The sequence below is a fragment of the Scleropages formosus genome, chromosome 8 (genome assembly GCF_900964775.1).
Source record: "Scleropages formosus chromosome 8, fSclFor1.1, whole genome shotgun sequence".
Lineage (NCBI taxonomy): Eukaryota > Metazoa > Chordata > Actinopteri > Osteoglossiformes > Osteoglossidae > Scleropages > Scleropages formosus.
In genome coordinates this window covers 6,628,647-6,649,179 of record NC_041813.1, presented here as the reverse complement: position 1 = coordinate 6,649,179, position 20,533 = coordinate 6,628,647, and the positions used below count along the sequence as shown (strand labels likewise).

Here is a 20,533-nt window from a genome sequence, read left to right as displayed (position 1 = left end):
GGCTTTGGGGTGAATATATTTGGTCTCCCCTGTATAGATTCTTTATTAGTCCTTTGAAGAGGTAAGCACAAATTTCATCCCAAGAAATGGTCCCTTGTCAAAGATCAGTCACCTTGAGCACGAAGATGTTTTTCCACTGAACAGCGAATATAGACACACGCGCGTTGACTGAGGCCGCTTGTCCCGGGCGGGGTCGCGGCGAGCCGGAGCCTAACCCGGCAACACAGGGCGTAAGGCCGGAGGGGGAGGGGACGCACCCTGGACGGAACGCCAGTCCATCGCAAGGCACCCCAAGCGGGATTCGAACCCCAGACCCACCGGAGAGCAAGACCCATAGTAAAGACACAAAGAGCCAAGTACAGTACATGAAGATGCCTATATTACCTACCTCCTGTACCATATTACCTAGCACTCTTTCCACATTCTGAATTCCAGTGACTATTAGTACGCCTACGGAAAACTTCCAGCGTTAACAGTTGGCCATCCCTTGCGTTACAGACACTGTGACACTACCAGCGCAGCAAAATGAATTCCGCACAAGTAACTGACAACTCTATCATATCTAATATCTCAGCATGCTTAATTCCATCATAACTCGTTGGCAGGTTTTCGAAAGATTTTGAAACCGGACAAGTAACCTACTAACTATATTCTGCCCTCGATAAGAAGCTCCTGCTAGAAACTCAATGTTCTCATTTATGCATTTAATATCATTAGTTTGTTGGTTATGCCTTTAACCGCAGCCACTTACGATATTTGACCCTCCTATGCAGCTAGATATTTTACCAGAGCAGTTCGGGGTAAGTACCTTGCTCGAGAGTACAACAGCAATAGTCGGGAGGGGGATTTGAACCGACAACCTTCGAGCAACAAGTCTGCACTGCCTGCTGCCCCCATACATTCAATACGCTCCTGGGCTTCTTATGGATTTCTCGGGCAATTTCTTTCCTGTTTTCGGATTCTGACTTTCTGCGCGTGAATTTCTTTGCGAGGCAGTCACTTTTAGCTGTTATACGGGTAAATGTGACTCGGCTGGTCCCGGAGAAAGGTTTACGGCTCTGCCCCTGGACCGGGCCTGGAATCAGACAGGGTGTGGCCAGCCCACTTTGTTGACACGGTGCCGCACCCCCTGGACTTACTGGCACTCCATCAAAAGCTGCAGAAGGTGCAGAAGGAATCAGCAAAGGGCCTATAGTGCAACAGAGTCCTGGAATTCGCAGCCTGGCTAGTGCTTCACCAGGAGTCACACGATTCTCACTTGGATTCATACAAAGTTGGAGACTACAGGGTTCACGTTGAGCGTTTCTGCCAAACGGGGGCTTACGTTACACGTGCGACGCTCTTTCCGGGGCTATCAATCACCGGAGTCGACTCATGCTGGAAAAATGCCGGTCGTATACATGCATTTTTTTTTTTTTCCCCCTTTCCAGAGCGCATGGAAAATGACAACAGAATGACAAGAAAAGACCGCAGCTGATCCCTTTACACGGTGAGCTGTAGGGTCTTTGCGTCACCGAAAGAGAGCAGCTGCACTGATTTGAGAGCGCGCTCCCCTGGACCTGGGTCCATTGACACTGGCAGCCCAAGTCAATGGGAGAGTCAATGCCACAGCTCCTTCAGGGCCTTGGAGAAGGGAAGGCAAACAGACCGGACACAAAAGGCACAAATACATGCAGACGTGGAATGTTTATAAGGCATAATAAAGTTCTCCGAGACTCCTCGCTGAAGGTGAACTGTCCTCCTAACCAGCAGTGAGGGTATTGAAGGAAGTCTCCCATCACAGCTATACTAGGTCACCCTTAAGTCCAGTTAGGGCCATTTAAGAATAAATATGAAAACCGGTCAGTCATTTTAGTGCGATTTTCCTCTGCTTTTTTTTTTTTTTTTTTTTTTTTTTTACACAGCCTTTTTAAACTTTACATTTCTTCTGCTGATATGTGTACGCCGGGTGCGGCCATTTCGGGGACCGCTGGCGACGCGAAGGAAAGGTTTAGAGAAACTCGGAAATGGTCAGTCTGTTCAGGTTTGGGCACAGGACCGCAAAGACTGGAGCCAGAGCCCCGCGATGGACTTTGATACGGAACACGATGTCAAACGTTGAATGATTTCGTGGATTATCTTTCCACTGAAGCCCCCCCTCCCTTCCAGGACCACCCTTGACCGGTGGTGGCTCATATCTTGGTTTTGTTGTGTGTGACCTGCTGGATCCAGCGCAGGAACCTGCTGACGCGCGTGTACACTCCGGGGTAGGAGGGATGTCCGCAGCCGTGGCCCCAGGAAATAACCCCGGTAAGGACCCAGCGCCCCCTCTCGTCCTGGCACACCAGCGGGCCCCCGCTGTCTCCCTGGCAGCTGTCCGCTCGGCGGTGGGCCGACAGGCTACCGGCACACAGCATGCGGCCGGTGAAGCGCTCGCCGTAGCGCTTCTTGCACCTCCACGAGGGCAGGATGGGCACCCATGCCTGGAGCAGGGTGCGGGAGTACTCTGAGTCTGGGGGGAGAGAGGAAGGGGGTGACATGGGGAGAGAGGCATGAGGAAAGAGGGGAATTTCATGGGGGGGAACAGCAAGACGAAGGTCTATTACTTATCTTGCAGTGCTGTGCTCTGAAAAGAGTCAAAAAGGGAGGGATTGAAACGGAAAACCCAGAAACACACACCGTCATCTGAAACCACTTGTCCCATATGGGGTCGTGGCAAACCGGAGCCTAACCCGGCAACGCAGGGCGCGAGGTCGGAGGGGACGCACCCAGGACGGGACGCCAGTCCATCGCAAGGCACCCCAAGTGGGACTCGAACCCCAGACCCACCGGAGAGCAGGACCCGGTCCAACCCGCTGCGCCACCACGCCCCCCAAATATATATATCTTTTTTCAAACACTTCTCGAAAACGTTCAGCGTGAAGTTTTTCGCTGCAAGGTTTTATGTAAGGGGCCAGCTGTATTTGGAGTTCAGCTGACCGATCACGTACGAAACGTGGCACGAGAAGGATACAGGTACGTGCTTCGGCGGGAAAGACTCGGCGTGCTGCGGGGTCATCCCACCTGTGACGCCCCATCCGGTGATGACGCAAGCTGCCGGCCTCTCGCGCCGCTTGCCCCCGGGGCCGGGGAGGCAGGCGGCGTTGGTGTGGGGGTTGAAGGCCACGCAGTTGCCCTCGGCGCCACGCAGCCGGAGCAGAGCGATATCGTACTCCCAGCCCTGGCTCTGGTACTTTCCGTGAACTACGATGCGATGCGGGGACAGGCTGCGCTCGAAGTCATCGCGCTCCTCGGTGTGGTAGTCGCCGAGTCGCAGAACGTAGCGAGAGGGATCGCCGCCGAACCTGAGGGCGGTGCCGTAGAGGTCAGCCCCTTACCGCCAGCAAATATTTAGATTCTGGCCGAAAAACATCAAACAGGTACGCAAAAGACACACTGTAACACGCCAGACTGAAGGAGAATCTATTTTCCGTGCCAAGCTTCGGAGGGGGAATAACAGCGGTGAGACATTTTTGGCAGAAACGACCGCGATGCCACGTGCCAACGCGAACGGGGTTTTAGGCCGAACGAGACGGAAGCGACGGGACGTGAGCGAGACGGGTTACGAACAGAGAGGAGCGTCGTGCGGGGAGAAAAGTGCGCGCGCGAGAGCTGGGAGACGCACCTCGATTTAGGATGGACCGAGAAGACCGAGCTTAGGGCTGTAATTCGGAGCCTTTGACCACGAGGCATCTCCCGCTTACCTCTTGAAGCAGTGGGCAGCGGTGAGGACCCAGCAGGAGTTGATGAGCGTGGCACCACACAGGGGGTGGTTCCCTTTGGACTGCGACTTGAGCCACAGGGATACCTGCCACGGCCAGTCCCCTCTGCGAGAAGACGGATAGGGAAGGACGGATTTAGGGACAGCAGCGACGTCACAGCGGACACACACACACAGTGCCAGAGCCTAACCCGGCAACACGGGATGCCAGTCCGTCGCAAGGCACCCCAAGCGGGACTCGAACCCCAGACCCCGCGCACCCCCCGTCACAGTAAAAACGAAAGTTAGACATGCGCTCGTCCACTTCGTACGAGAGGGGTGGACCGGCATGAAACTTCCCCTCAGCAAAGAGTTGATCTCCTGAAAAATTTCCAGGGTGAGCTTGTGTGTGTGTGTGTGTGGGTGTGTGCATATAAACAGCATGTGGGTGTTTGCTGACGTTGCACCTGAACGATTTATCCCCTCCGACGATCCTCCTCCTGCGCCGCTGCATATTGGGCCTCAGACCGCAGGACTGGGTTGCCGCGGCGACGTCCCGCACGGGCTCTGGCGCATAGTCGCAAATGACCCCTGCGTCTTCGCTGTGCCGGCAGTCGTGGGTCCCCGGTCCCTCGGCTGGGCACTCCCCCAAAGCGGCCTCCTTTCCGGAACATCTCACGTTATCCAGGTGGATGGGCCCCCGGCCCTCGCCGAAGTAGGCGAGGGAACGGGCCTTGGAGACGCCCCTGAAAGCCAACGACGTGGGGACAGTGGGAGAGCGGGGATGGCGGGGTCCGGATCACGCGGACCCAGGTCCGCGCTGACACACTTACGGGCGCGACAGCGAGACTCGCTCATCTTCGCAGCCGTCTTTCATTCGGGCCGCGAAAGCCGAGGGTCCCCCGGGAACGAGCCGTCGCCGACGCGCGCGGTTTTACTTACGGCGGCCGGACGGATGAGAATTTTTAAAAGGGAGCGTCGGCCGCACTTGGGAGGGAGTAAAGAACCGGGACCTACACAAATCCCAGCTGCCTGCAGACCACGGCGGCGTTGAGGTCATCCCACCCGTCATCGCAGACGCTGCCCCACTGGCCGTTCAGGAACACCTCCACCCGGCCCTCCCTGCGGGTCTCGCCGGCGACCAGGCGGACCAGGGGTCCTGGAGTCGATGCACATGTGCAAGTGAGAGCACACACACACACACACACACACACACATTGCTTTTACATTATACAGACAGATGCATTTTCACCACCGTTGTTCCAGCATCCTTCACATGAAGAATAGAGAGACTGAGATTTACAGCATCGGAGCACGGTCTCCATCCTCAGCTCTGACTTCTCAACCTGTGCTGGATTCCCTGCCCCACCGCGTACCTGCGGCCGGCGGCACCTCGGGGACCACGTTGCCGTCGCCGCCCCGCTCGCAGCGCACCCCCACGTCCTCGCCGTGCGAGCAGTCGTGTCGGCCCCATTCGGCATGACCGCAGTCCAGCAGCGAGGCCTCCGACCCTTCGCACCGCACCTCGTCCAGCAGAATAAAGCCGGCACCCTCGCCGTAGGCACCGTCCGGGGCCAGCTCTGCTCGCCCCCTGTTGGCCACACGCAGGAATCACAGAGCCGGGAACCGACAATTATCTCCCGGAAGGCGAAACAAGAGATAATGCTGGAGGTGTTACGCCTCGTATAATAAGCATAATAACCTACATCCAAAATCCCACGCTACAGCTGATCAGCGGCAAATCACACCCTTTCAAACGTTCTTATTCGGAGAAAACCTTTCGCGCGACGCGGAAAAACGCTCGGCCGGCGTGCGGAAACGCGATTTAAAATGATCACCACCAAACCAGCCGGACGTTTCGTTTAGAAGCTTTGAAATATTACGCATTGCCTTCACGTTAGGTGTCGTCAATCTGGTACGATGTAACGTCCGCCCCCTGGGGTGGCGTTACGCGAAGGCCGAGCGAGTACGGACACGACGCGCGTATCCGGGAGAGGTGGCTGCGCGTGTCGGAAGCAGAAGGTCCCGTCTTCTGCAGGGCTTCCGGAGGAGACTCCAAAGTAGGGGAGCTCGCGGCCTCACCTGAATCCCAGCTGCCGACACACCACCTGGGCGTGCTGCTCGGTCCAGTTGTCGTCGCACACGGTGCCCCAGTCGCCCGAGTGATACACCTCCACCCTGCCTTCCCAAGGACCGTCGGCACCGACAAGCCGCAGCACCCCGTCTGCAAGACGCACGCGCATCCGAAAATTAGAGGTGGGAAACAGACAGCAAGAGCACCGGCTGAATGAAGTGTGCGTTTGTGGTTTTATCGCATGTACATTTATCTGACGCTTCTCTCCGAAGCAACTTACAACTACACACACACACACAGATTTTCGGAACCGCCTGTCCCATACAGGGTCGGGGGGGACCGGAGCCTATCCCGGCAACACAGGGCGTAAGGCCGGAGGGGGAGGGGACACACCCAGGACGGGACGCCGGTCCGTCACAAGGCACCCCAAGCGGGACTCGAACCCCAGACCCACCGGAGAGCAGGACCCGGTCCAACCCACTGCGCCACCGCGCCCCCTATAACTTACAACTATTTACCCATTTATTCAGCTGGGTCATTTTTACTGGAGCAATTTAGGGTGAGTACCTTGCTCAGGGGTCCGACAGCTGGAGGTGGGATTCGAACCGTGGGTGCAAAAGCACAGCACTATGTTGCCGGCTGCCCCCGGTCGCATAACTAATGAGCGTTTCACAAGCAGTCTTGCTTGCGGTGCCACATTGGCGACGATGAGCCCAACCCCACAAGAGCAGAGAGCGAGGGGCGTGGAGGCGGCCGTGGACCAGGCGGGGCCAGCGAAGACGTGTATGAACGGGTGGGCGGGGCATACTAGTGTAAGGGTTGCAGGACACCCCCGCATCCTCCATGTGGTCACAGCTGTGCTGCTCCCAGCCACTGTGGGGACACTCCTCCAGGGACAGTTCGTTGCCCGTGCACTGCACGTTGTTCAGCAGGATGGGGCCCTCGCCCGGCCCGAAGTGAGCCCACGACCACGCCTTGGGGATGCCCCTGCAAGCAAACGAGCAGGAGTCACGCGCCGCCTGCCGCTTTCCCGTCCCGCGATGCGAACAAGTACCTCGCTCGAGGGAACCGCAGCCGGAGTCGGATCCTGCGACCTTTGGGTCCAAAGCCAGCAGCTTTGCACTGTGCTACTAAAAATGGGACAAACGGGTCCAATCTTCATTTTGCGAGTAGCAGTATCTCTACTGGTCACTTCTTACTCTCGCTAAACACTTATATCAGCACCAGGACACACACACATCATCTGCAATTGCTTGTCCCATACGGGGTCGCGGCGAACCGGAGCCTAACCCGGCAACAAAGGGCGCAAGGCTGGAGGGGACACACCCAGGACGGGACGCCAGTCCATCGTAAGGCACCCCAAGCGGGACTCGAACCCCAGACCCACCACAGAGCAGGACCTGGCCAAGCCCGCTGCGCCACCCCCCTTCTCGCACCAGGACACAAAAACCTAATTAGATGTGTACTTGTCTGTGATTGTGAACATGTTTGGTGTATCCTCCCCCCCCCCCCCCGTGAGCTGTCCCGTAACACTCCAGCTCTCAGTCCTCAACCCCAGGGCCTAGTGGGCCGAAAGCAGCAGTGAGAAGCACATCAGCAGCTTCTGCTCCCCATCAAATATTTATTTCCCACTCCTCCTCCTCCGCGTTAATGCAGCAACAGTGAATGGTCTCCTGAAGGGGGGGTGTGAGTCGGATTACATCCTGCGGTGGACGCAGACCCGACCTCAACAACGTATGAAATCAGGGCAATCCTCCGAGCACCGGAAAAGGCACAACACGTACCCGAGACCCAGCTGGCGACAGACCACCTCGGCGTCGATGTCGTCCCACCGGTCGTCGCAGATGGTGCCCCAGCGCCCGTTACGGTACACCTCCACACGGCCCTCAAAGTCCTCCAGGCCGCCCGCTAGCCTCAGGGGGGCGCCGTTGCCTGAGCCAAAGAAGGTGACACCCGTAATCGTCTGACTGGACCGCGGGGATTTCCTCTGCGTCTCGCAGCATATGTTTCCATGGAAACGCTTACAACCGAGCAAAATGCTCCGATGACGTTACCGCACATGAGAGCACTTTAAGGGAAAAAAAACGGTTAAGTGTGTCAGTTAAAATATCGCAGGCGATATGTCAGAGCGTCTAAGGTTCTGGACTTGTCACACTTTGTTTTATTGACTCCAGAGTCCAGACCGCCTTGGTTTCCTGTCCCAGTGTCTGCTGTAAGTCAGCTGGGGAACAATGGGGAAACGAAAAATGCACTTTGTTTCTTTTAGGCATATTTAGACCATTATGCTGAAACATAATTCTGATGCAGTTAAGCACCCAGAGAGTTTCTGGAATATAGAATTCAACTTTTATTCAAGAGAACTTTGCATGATCAGTGACTTCCAATACATGCGGTCAGCCCAGACTAAATAAGACTTCCTTTCCTAGATGGTCTGTTTCTTATTTATATCGAGTTGACTTTTCTACAACAAATCTGAGGGGACTAGCACTGGGAACATTCCTTCTTTTGATTTTAAAAGTAATTGGTTAAAAGAGGAACTCGTGGACCTTGCAACGTCCGCTTCGTCTGGGGACAGATGACCCAGTATTCAAACCCCTTCTTCGCGCAGTGACGTCAGATCCGGACTCATGGGTCATTAACGAAAAGCCCAAATCAACAATCTGCCTCCTCAGAAATCCCTTTTCTAAAATAAAATCGCATTCAAGTATATTTATAGTTTTGTAAAATGGGCAAATTGGGGCAAAGCCGCTATTACATTATGTGAAATATCACACGTCGACTTTATATCATATATAGGCTTGAAATATGTTTTTCGGCACATTGAGGAAAAACCAATGAAGTTATTCGCATGACTTATCTACTTATGCATCCCCGTGTCTTCAATGAGTATCTGTATGCATGTGTGTGTACGTATGTTGCATATTGTAAGCTTCTGCAAACAAGGTTTGACTCTCCTGCCGAATATCTTCAGCTCTTGCATGCGACAGGTCTCATGTGAGGTCAGCCAAGCCTGAGACCAGCTGGTCCTTAATGCAGGAGGCAGGACGGCGAAGAAGTGCATGTAGTTAAAAATCAGACGCGGGGCGGGTCGCATCTGTGCCGCGCTCTGTGGGGTGGGCTGGGTGAAAGCCGCGCGATTAGGGGGCCCCCCCTATGAGGTTTTGCTGCACTCGGATACCTCTCACTCTCTTCGTGTTCCAGCTTGAATTATTCACAGCTGGGCTAAATATACCAGGTGGTTTCCCTTCCTAAGCTCCCGTGCTGCTCCTCCTTCTCCCTTGATTTTGGGACGCGCTGACGGAGCGAAGTTCTGTTTGGTCTGTGGGCCCGGGAGAGCGTTTTTGCGCCGTGATTTGCTTAGTGCATTTCGAACCGGGAGGGTAGAGCGGCCTCGGACATGCCACGTCGGCACGCTCAACACCGGAGCGTGATCGCAGAGGACACCTGGGAGTCGGAGGTGCCGCACGGACACGGCTGTTATAAAAAAAAAAAACTGGCGCTAAGCTCCCTCTGCCGTTTCGATCCGTCTGCATAACCCGAGCGCATTGGTAAATTCATCACCTCCAAGGGTTCCTACCTTCGGGTGGAGCGCACACGACTCCTGCCTCGTTCCCATGGTTACAGTCGCCGGTGACGAACCTCCTGTTCCGGCACTCCAGCAGGGAGTTCTCGTTGCCACGGCAGCCAAGGCGCTCAAAGTGGAAGAGCCCGGAGCCGGGGCCAAAGTAGGAATGCTGCAGGGCTGTGCCGATCTCTCTGAGAGGGGAACCAGGGTATAATGTTGCCCCGTGTGGGCTTGCATTGCGCACTGGGTTTTTTATACAATGTACATGTGACAAAGAGAAAGACGTGAACGCAAGACAACGAGAAGACAGACAGAAACAGAGAAACAAGACGCGTACAGGTGAACTTTGAGGTGACTAGTGTCAGTAGAGGGGTGCTTACCCTTGACCCAACTGCCTGCAGATGACACTGGCATCACGGTCTGTCCAGTGTGTGTCACACACCGCCCCCCACTGGCCGTTGAGGTACACTTCCAGACGACCACTTTTTGTCGAGGTGCCACCCGCAAGCCTGGCAGCGCCTTGCCAAGGGAGACCACAGGGCTATTAGAAACTGATCTGCCCCTGGGTACAGCATGGCTATAAAACGTGCACACACAGAAATAACAGCAAGGCACATCATGGCAGACTTGACAGATGTAACACATAACGCCAGACAATGGATTAAACAGAAATGATTATATCCCCAGATAATGGTAATCACGCCAAGTCGATGTAATTCATGCCTTGCAAGCATGAGCACGTATACACACACACACACATTTTCTGATGGTTTGAAAGAGAAAAGAAAGACAGACAGAGAGAGATGATAAGAAAATCATAGGTAGCACAACACCCTTCATTACCCGAACATTGCCAAAGGCATCACACACAAGCACTGAGCCGACGGATTGACAGACGGAGCCAGACAGCTCCTTGCCTGACAAGCAGGTTTACAGAACGAGTCCGAGGCTCGGAAAGACGGGCGCACTCAAACAAGATGCAGGTACGATGGGCTAAAACACACCAAATGGACAGACTCACCCTGGTGGCAATCGCAATAGGCCCAGCCTATGGCCCCTGAATTCTGGCGGTAGAAGCACCAGGGGTTGGAGGCACGATCGGGGTTGCGACAGTAGCTGTGATCGCCAAGACCGCGGCCCGGATACTGCTGCATGTAATCGGGGAACTCGGTCCAGCGGAGGCAGGCTGAACCCGAGTCCGTCTGGGACACGGATCCATTGTAATAGCCGAGTTCTGTGAAGCCCTCCGAACAGGAGAGTGGGACTAGTGACAGACACAAACGCACACAAGTGAAACCATTAGCATATAACACTTATCACATATGCCATGAAAGATCCATCAGGACAGGGTAGCAGGGGACCACATCATATCCTGGAATGAATGGGTGCAAGGCTGGCGGGTCGTATACAGCCAGTCCATCACAGGGTAGCCACACCATGGGCAATTTAGCATCACCGATCTACGTGATCTATGTGCATACTGACAAGGGAAGAACATGTAAACACCACACAGACTGATCTGGATCCAAACCTAAACCAAAACAGCCCAGGTGCTGTGAGGTTGACGCGCTACACACCATGCCGCCCTTGCATGTTCCAGTATGCAGGAAATAGTTTTATTCATGTACCATACTAATTAAAGTGAACAAAAAAAAAAAACCTTATCCCTTTGAGCAAAGTAACTTCTTTATTAGAAGCTCGGCGGAGAAACGTGACACAGTGCAGCTCTGAACACACACACACACACATTGTCAGAACCGCTTGTCCCTTACGGGGTCACGGGGAACCGGAGCCAACCCGGTAACACAGGGCGTAAGGCCGGAGGGGGAAGGGGACACACCCAGGACGGGACGCCAGTCCGTCACAAGGCACCCCAAGCGGGACTCGAACCCCAGACCCACCGGAGAGTAGGACTGTGGTCCAACCCACTGCGCCACCGCACCCCCACCCAGCTCTGAACATTTAAATGTAAATTTTTCTATTAGCAAAAAGAATCAGTAATAAGTTCTGAGAGGACCCATTGGTGTGCTACTGGCGTGACTGAGTTGAAGCACAGGGAACAAAAACAGAGACACCGGTATCATGATTCTAGTGAGATGTCAGTGAGAACACAAGCGCGGAGATCGTTGTCCGAAGCGTTGTAGTCGTGATCTGCAGAGCGAGGGTTGAAAGCCTAAGAGTTCGGGTTCAAAGGCGAAGATTGTAGTCCGAGGAGTCGTGGTCATGGTCTGAAGAGCAAGGGTCGTTATCCAAAGACTTGGGGTTCGAAGGCAAAGCTTGTAGTCTGAGGAGTCACGGTCATGGTGTGAAGAGCAAGGGTCGTTATCCAAAGAGTTGGGGTTCGAAGGGTCGTTATGGAAAGAGTTGGGGTGCGAAAGCAAAGATTTCGGTCCAAGGAGTTGTGGTCATGGTGCGAAGAGCAAGAGTCGTTATCCGAAGAGTTGGGGTTCAAAGGCGAAGCTCGTAGTCCGGGGAGTCGTGGTCATGGTCTCAAGAGCAAGGGTCGTTATCCAAAGAGTTGGGGTTCGAAGGGTCGTTATCCAAAGAGTTGGGGTTCAAAGGCGAAGCTCGTAGTCCGGGGAATCGTGGTCATGGTCTGAAGAGCAAGGGTCGTTATCCAAAGACTTGGGGTTCGAAGGCAAAGCTTGTAGTCTGAGGAGTCGTGGTCATGGTGTGAAGAGCAAGGGTCGTTATCCAAAGAGCTGGGGTTCGCAGGGTTGTTATGGAAAGAGTTGGGGTGCGAAGGCAAAGATTTTGGTCCAAGGAGTTGTGGTCATGGTGCGAAGAGCAAGAGTCGTTATCCGAAGAGTTGGGGTTCAAAGGCGAAGCTCGTAGTCCGGGGAGTCGTGGTCATGGTCTCAAGAGCAAGGGTCGAAGAGTTGGGGTTCAAAGGCGAAGATTTTAGTCCGAGGACTTGTGGTCACGGTGCGAAGAGCAAGGGTCGTTATCTGAAGGGTGACTGGCAAGGACTGAAGTACAATGCTGGGTGTGAGGAAAGGTGAGGTTTCTTATGAGATCCCACAACTACTGCAGGGAGGTGTACTTCCTTTATAGGGTGTTTTTAATGAGGTGCAGGTGTTCGTCATGTATGTGGATTTAGCTCTGATGACCTTTTCCTGTGGTGCTCTGGTGAACTCTCCCTGAGGTCGTGACACCTGGACCTGCAGTTTGACCAACAAGACTGCGCTGCATGCCACCGGGGCATCGATGGAGGTCTGGTTCAGAAACTCTTGTAGGCTGCTGAACAACAGTCTAAACTTGTGACAGCAAAGGGCATGAGCCCAGCTCCCTACCCACACTCACAGCGTAGCTGCACCAGGACAAGAAGATGTGTGTGGAGCCAGAACAGGACACCAAGGCTCCTCGTCTCCCTAACAGCAGCAGGCTGCCAGGTTTACTGTATCTACTTCCACTCCTTCAAAATGTTGGCAATGTGCAAATCTCTGGGCGGCATCTCATGTTCACCCTCTTTGAAGTAAGAAGGCCTGCAAATGAGCACATGGTCCGGGAACTCAACAAACCGCAATTCCACTAACACTCACGAGTCCCCATGTGCAAAACATTTGCCAGGGTTTTATATGTCCTTCGCCTCGAGGACTTTTTGCAAGATTCTCCAACCAGCTGAAGAGTACTTACCATAGAGAGCATCACAGAATGCATGTATGAATGAATGTAAAGTCAGGATGTTGAGGAAAACAAGAAGAAAGCAGTTCAGATGCTGCTAAAGTATACTGGTTGTGAAAGATGCATTCCACTGAAACTCCGAGGCTTCATTTTAAATGAGTCTTGACTATTTTTTTATAGCTTTGCACGTGTGTTTAACTGAATTTATAAACTGTGCAGAGGAAACCCAACGGCAAGTCTTGGTTTTGGAAGTCTGGGCGCGACATTCTTTGTATCTATGCACAAAAAGTACACAACAAACTCACAGGAAGAAGGGTTTTACATAGTAAAACATTCCTCCTATATAGAAAAAGTAAAATAAATAAATAAATAAATAAATCAAACAGAAATATGAAGTCTAACAAAGGGTCAGTGTGGCACAGGGCTCACAAAGGCTTCAGATAGAAAACAATTAAGCGGAGTAATAAATCACTTAAGAGCTCCAAATAGCATAACTGCAGTTGTTTTTTAGTATTTTGAACAGTTTCGAAGTGTGGAAGCCTTTCTTCTTTGGTTTTCGTCATTGCGTGAAATATCGGGGATGTAATGGAGGCCGTATGAAGAGCAAGCCATATGACATCATTCCCAGAGCGCAGTACCTGGTGCCAGATCCTCATCTCCTGAGCCAGGGAGAGGCAGGCTGGCCGAAAAGGTACGGAGGGCACTTCCCAGCAGACCATCCAGATACACTCTCCCACTTACAACCTAGTCCTCTCACCCTCAATGAAGGACGGGTGATTCCACAGTGACGCAGGACGTCACATGCGAAGCCAACGCTTGCGATCCATTTCTGACCCACATGTTTGTTTTGAAGGCAAAGGGCTGTGACTGCAAGATGTGACCGCAGAGGGATCGTGGCAGTGCTGCATCAGACGGATATCAGAGAGCGGCACCGAGCCGGAACACTAGCCGGCCTTGTTCCGCTCCATTCCAGAGCGGGATACTATGTCTCATTAGCCGGATTGGCAGTTCTTTGGCCCGAGCCACTCCTCTCTGAGAGCTTTCACGTATAATCTCATTCTGCAGAGCCAGTCGGTATCTGACTGACTGAACCTGATCTGTCTAGTCAGATTCAATGGAATATAACAATTTAGCACAGCAAGCAAGAGTTAATGAGAAGGGTAAAGAAAGGCTGAACGTCTGTGCCGCACATAGGCAATGGTGCCACCTTTAAACACAACCATGCCCAACTGCCACCGACCCCCTCAGATCCCCCATAAATCCTTTCTTACACCTGCTGTATGCCCTTTTTACTTAGCACAAATAGCCCAGCACCGCAAGTGCCTTTCCCTCTTGGCATTCCAAACAGTGTAATGAATATTTGATACAGCTCATGCACTGCCGTGCCATGTGAGGGGGTCCTGTGTGTGCCATCACAAGAACGAGGCATGCAGGAAGCGGGAGGATACTTTGGGCGCAAGCCTACAGGCCAAGGTAAGTGGGGATCATCTGCTATGACATCCTGCCACACTATCACACCCCGGTTCTAGCAAATGGTCCCACTGATACACGTTGAACCATCAGCCAGCATCTCCTGCTGCTCAGCTCTAAATGAGCTTAGCTGACATTCTATAATTGAATCGGTTCCCAACCAGCATCGCAGCAGTGTGCTGCAAACAGTACAATGGAAAACGGAGTGTGATGCTACAGTTTATGGACCACCGTTGCGACAGACACCGGCAGAGTACAGTAATAGCTCTCCTGAAGCGCGGTGGCACAGGCAAAGCCCAGCAACAGCATGGCAGGCGGTGATCCAGTAAATGACGTCAGTGCCGCCGGGACGGCTGCATCCACAGCACGTACCCGGCATGACCAGCTTATTAACATTAGAAGCCTGACCTGGAGTTAAGGGAGATTTCAAGACACTGCTTCTAGTCTGAAAATGAATATTGCACAGTTTTTTTCACAGAGCAACTGCTGTGAAGACAAGGCAATGTCCTTGATCCCTAGATGTCCAACCACCCTTCTGGAGATTACCACGAAGGACGCTTGCTGAAGACAAGTTCCACAATGATAACTGGCAATGCGGGTTTTAGAAAACACCCAGTGCAAGTGGTATAACGCCTTTCGATTCATTTTAGCCTCATTTGTACCACTGCGGCTGCACAACGACCGCGGTGAACCTTCGTGATGAGCAGGCCGGGACAGGTGTGGACAGGGAAGACACCAACCTGCATCACATTTGGACTTTGGGGTAGGAAGGCTTGACCTTGACGAGAAGATTTCGGGCGCGCTTATTCGTACTGCAAAAACTATCAAGCTGTGATGTGTCTGACAACGTTATTTTTCCCAAATGTTAATTCGTACTATACTCCGATCACGTTGCGGACAGGAACAAGGACAAAGTGTCCATTTCGCAGAATATGGTTCTGTGCTGCATTTCTATGAGTGAACAATTCATTAACCTTGCCGCCGCAGACAAGTGCCGATGAACAGCAGTCAGCAGAGACTCACCATCACTTTGATAAAAGTATCATCCATTTCAACTGTTTTAATGTCAAACCAAGGGAAGGATTTGGGTCTGGAACCCCAAACCATGTGTTTGCATCAAAATGCTATTGCATTATACTGAGCAACTCTTCCCAGACAGGGAAGGAACTGCTGCAGGGTTTCGCCCACCCTGACCGAACCCCGTCCTTCCAAGACCCGAACCCCACGCTCTGGTTGAGTAAATTCAATTACCCTTGGCAGGAACATCAAAGGACTCCCAGCAGTGAAACTATGCCAACTTAAGTTCCTGACTTCAGGACAATTTATATACAGATGCTCCTCAACTTGCGATGCTTCGACTTACGATTTTTCAACTTTACGATGGTGAGCTGGCGATAGACATTCAGTAGAAACTGTACTTTGATTTTTCACTTTTTTTCCCGTTCAAGCAATATGCAGTGCTATACTCTCTCGTGATGCTGGGCAGCGACAGCGATCCGCATCTCCCAGTCCGTCACTCAGAGGTGCATAACTGTCATGACCACGCCCGCACCTTGAATGACAGCACCTGATGATCACCAAGCACCTGACTCACCATACACCCTTTAAAAGACCTTCCTCGGCTCCCATACCTTTGCGGAATCTCGTCTGAGACAACCGTTCCCTTGCGTCATGTTTTGCTTTTCCTCATCACTTGCTTCCTGTCTCCATTCTCCGGTTTTCAACTCTTCGCTCCGTCCCCCGACCACATCCTTGGATCCTCGCTCTCACTCCGTCCGCCGATCGACCGACCCTCCGCCTGTCCCCGACAACGATACCTCGCCTGACCCCTTGATTCCTGACGAACGAACCTGGACTTGGGTCCAGCCTTCCTGGCTCCCTCGGTTCCACGTGACAGCATTAGGCGTATTAAATGCATTTTCGACTTACGATATTTTTGACTTATGATGGGTTTCGTGGAAAGTAACCCCGTGGTAAGTTGGAGACCACCTGTACACAACCTAGGGTGGCAGAGACACGCACGTACAAATATTACAGGCACTCTGTATCAACAGTGCTGCACTGCTCCAAAATCATTATGAAGGAGAACAAATTAATAAATATTCCGAGAATGAACTCACCTACACTCCGCACTGTGTTTGTGTTAACGTCTTCGGAGATTACCTGCTGGAAGAAAATCAGTTTCAGATATAGAATTTTGCTCAGACACATCCTCCGTTTCTAATGACACACCGTTTCCTATCGCCACACCGTGTTCCCTTATAAAGCAATGGAAACCGGAAGACATAATGGAATCCGAGGAGGTGCGGTGTCGCCCGGTGGCGTGCTGGAGGGCAGCAGGCCCAAACACGACCGACACCATCTTCCTGACCCAGTCAGCGCTCAAATTCGGACCGAGAAAAAAACTGAAACTGTCATCTTCCTGCACTGCAGGTTAATACTACAGGTTCACTCCTGTTGGGTCTTGTCAGGCCTTGAAGCACTTTTCCACTATACCTTGACAGGGCAAGCCAGTAGATAGGATAACTAGCGTGCTTTTATTTGGCAAAGTGTCGAGGAAAAGCATATATGGACGGGCAACTCCGTCAGTTACGTCTGAGGCTTTCAGAACCTTTGGGTTTGTGGTCTGTTCCTATTTTCCCTGATGTTAATTTATTTTCTTTACTGCGGTTTTCCAGGTGCTACAGTTCAGCAGCTGGAGGTACAGGCTGTATGTTGAGGACATTCAAAAGCTTTCTGAGCAAAAAATATGCTTCAAAAAGCACGTTTTTACTCAACTTTCAAAAATACTGAATTATGTGTATTAAGATACATTTTTCATTTTGCTGTTTACATTATAACAATTATTACACTATAATTAATCCAAGAGGCCATCAAATGTTAAATATATAGGCATTTATGCCAGCTTTTGCAAAAAGAGATGCAAAGAAAAGACACATTTTTGTAGCCTATGGGATGCCTTCACACACAAACACACACCATCTGAAACTGCTTGTCTCATACGGGGTTGCGGGGAGCTGGAGCCTAACCTGGCAACATAGGGTACAAGACTGTAGGGGGGAGGGGTCACACCCAGGACGAGACACCAGTCCGTCACAAGGCACCCTAAGCGGGACTTGAACCCCAGACCCACGAGAGAGCAGGACCCAGTCCAACCCACTCTGCCACCACGCCCCCCAGGGATGCCTTCATCCTGACCTTATTGATTAGGGCACCAAAGAAGCCGTATTGACCCTTAACTGATTTTTAATTGGTCCTGAATTGGCACTAAAGTGGCTCTAAACCGATTCTGAATTGTCCCTAAACTGGTCCTGATTTCATGAAAAACTGGTGCTGTGGGATATCCAATGTGCTCTACGAAGTATGGTAAAAAAAAACATTTCCACACAATCGTCACTGCCTTTGTTCCAACACACTGTGTGTTGCTGTTAGTATTTGCTGAAAAATTCTGTCACTGCAGCCAAAAGCTGGGCGGGGTTTCTGGGTTTCTTAATTACCCTGTATATTCGGACTTTTTTCTTCCTTTTCAAGGGGGTGCGGTGACGCAGTGGGCTTGGCTGGGTCCTGCTCTCTGGTGGGTCTGGAGTTCGAGTCCGGCTTGGGGTGCCTTGCGATGGACTGACGTCCTGTCCTGGGTGTGTCCCCTCCCCCTCCAGCCTTGCACCCTGTGCTGCTGGATTAGGCTCTGGTTCTCCGTGACCCTGCTTGGGGCAAGCGTGTGTGTGTGTCTTCCTTTTCAATTTCTTTTGAAACTGAATTACTTCTACTAAATGGCAATAACTTCCAGGGCCGGTAAATAATTACTCCTCTATACACCAATGCAGTAGAAATAAAATGTCAGGGTAGCCCACACTCCCTCCCTTATAAAGTTGCAGAATTTAATCTGTATATTTATACCACAACAATTACACTGTTGAAATTAATTGCCCTGTAAAAGTACTTGCCAAAAAGCAAAGCTTTTGTTAAACTATTCAGCTACTGAGGGTGGATATGAGACTTTGGACCGAGAGGTAACTTTGCTATCTGTATATAGGCTGCATTTATCAGATGGGGAAAAGATTAACTGCACCACATACCTCTGCAGAGATCCGTAGCACAGAACATGCAGACACGATGAGAGCAAAAATGAGCACTTGAGCTGCATCCATCCTGGCTGTTTGAGCGGATCTCCAGATCACTGTGACACTGTATCTCTGTATCATTCACTCCAGATCCTCACGCATTCTTCACACCCCACTGTCCCTGTTCTTGGCACTTGAGCTCTGCTTCCACCCTCGCATCTCTGAACTTCTCTGCCACATGGGACGGTCGAGGGGAGACTGGGCGACGAAGCCCCACGAGCAGGACAGCAGCAGGACAGCAGCCCGGTCCAATGCAGTGTTGCCGGCGCGGAGACCCCCAACGTGGCTTCGTGCGGTCCTTTCAACAGCTTCTTCTGAGCGAGCGCCGCTGCGATGTGACATCGCGATCCACGCGCACCTCCACGTCCCTCTGTGTGTGTCGGGAAGTCTCTCCAGACTTAGGAGGGCTGCAAGCGGGAGCGCGGCGCTGTGAACGAGCAGCTGTCTGACTCTGCCCCCCCCCTCCTCCTCCTCCACTCCCCTCCTCTTCGTCCTCGGCGCGTCTCCAGAGGGGATCATACTAGACGACACGCGTGGGAACGCGTCGAGCCACCTTTCGCAGGCATGCTTCAGCACCTCCACCTTCGCGACCCCACGGAGGACATATGAGAAACGTGACTTTTCCGTCCGATCGGAGCCGATGGACGGACGGTGCCCGGCGAGGGACTCGGGCAGCGAGTGTGACACTCAGGGTGACACCGAGTTCCCGACGATCGGATCGGGAGAGCGATCCCCGTCCCTGCGGAGCCCACAGCTGCGAATTTACCTTTTTCTTCAATTAACTGCGGGCGGCTCCTTTAGTGCTATGAAAAGCGCGCAGGTCTGCGGCGGCTTGAAGCGGCGTTCATCATATAATCTTTTCCACGACGTTCCTCCTCGCTTAAAAAAAAAAAAAAAAAAAGGTGCGATGCGATGACCGCGCGCGCGACGTATTTGTCCGTTGCTGTCCTTCCGTCACTTGCGACATTTACTTCAGCGCTGTCTGAGCGATTAAAGTGAGATAAAGTGAGAGAGAGAGCGATCCCCCCCCCCCCCAATCGGGCTGTTTATGAGGCGAAACCAGTTGGCAGCTCAGACTGAGCAGTTGGGTGCGTGAGCGCGCGGTGAGCGCGCGGTGAGCGGGGCTGCGCCCAGTCCCGAGCTCGCGCCGCCGCACCTACGGCCGAGCGCGGAGCGCGAATTGACTGGGACACGTGTCCGAAAGTGCACAGCAACGCCGCGCGTTTCCACGCGTGGACGGGGAGGCAGAAGAGGGCCGGTAGGGGGACGGTGTGAAGCGGGGCTGGGACTTTTTTTTACCCACCTCATGGTGAGACCCCGGGTCGGGAATGGCACGAACTCACCGATCTGAGCTCCGTTCGTTTCGTTTGCAAAAAGCAACAGCGTGAAAAGGCACAATACTGGAGAAAAATTATTCATTTCATTTATTTATCTATCAGACGCTTTTCTCCAAAGCAACTTCCAGTGAGCTCTGTAGTGTTACCAGCCCACACACCTTATTCACCGTGGTGACTTACACTGCTAGATACACTGCTTACACTGGGTCACTCATCCATACATCAGTGGAACACACTCTCTCTGTCACTCACACACGGGACTGAATAATCCCACTGTGTGTATTATATATTCATTTAACTAAAACTGCAGTGACTGAAGCATCTCTATGAATCTATATAGAGTCATGCGGTTTCAGCTGTTGGGTCATGACCCCTGTGTGTACATTTGATCATAACAGTTCATATGTTGTGGATCCAGTTGATGGAATTCACATTTCATCAGCCTTGAGTATTAAGATAAGCAGAAAGAGTCAGACTGTAACAGAGGTGCTAGTCAGTGATTTGAGAAACCGCTCGTTTTCACTGCTTTCAAAATAGACAAATGAAGGACTCAACTGTGCTGATAACTTCTATATCACCTCGAAGAGAAAGACAATTTCTATGGGGTTTCGGAGTTGGTTGCAT

At 52.3% G+C, this 20,533-nt stretch overlaps 1 protein-coding gene across 1 annotated transcript; it reads right to left on the bottom strand.

Moving 5' to 3' along the window:
* Positions 1–839: 839 nt before the first annotated feature.
* LOC108942666 (neurotrypsin) lies at positions 840–19,135 on the bottom strand. Its single transcript, XM_029253939.1, has 14 exons — positions 18,528–19,135; positions 16,572–16,617; positions 10,379–10,621; positions 9,738–9,876; positions 9,370–9,548; positions 7,577–7,724; positions 6,601–6,779; positions 5,801–5,942; positions 5,095–5,309; positions 4,736–4,877; positions 4,186–4,464; positions 3,723–3,845; positions 3,043–3,323; positions 840–2,491 (listed from the first exon to the last, which is right to left on the bottom strand). Exons 1-14 carry the CDS (start codon positions 18,651–18,653, stop codon positions 2,172–2,174), a joined length of 2,562 nt encoding a protein of 853 aa, XP_029109772.1. The 5' UTR covers positions 18,654–19,135; the 3' UTR covers positions 840–2,171.
* Positions 19,136–20,533: the final 1,398 nt, after the last annotated feature.

Coding starts and splice junctions, on each gene's coding strand:
- LOC108942666 (XM_029253939.1), bottom strand. CDS start 18,653: ATGATACAGAGATACAGTGTCACAGTGATCTGGAGATCCGCTCAAACA. Junction 9,877..10,378: donor CTATTGCGATTGCCACCAGG/GTGAGTCTGTCC, acceptor TCCCTTGGCAAG/GCGCTGCCAGGCTTGCGGGT. Junction 7,725..9,369: donor CGTGTGCGCTCCACCCGAAG/GTAGGAACCCTT, acceptor TCTTTGGCTCAG/GCAACGGCGCCCCCCTGAGG.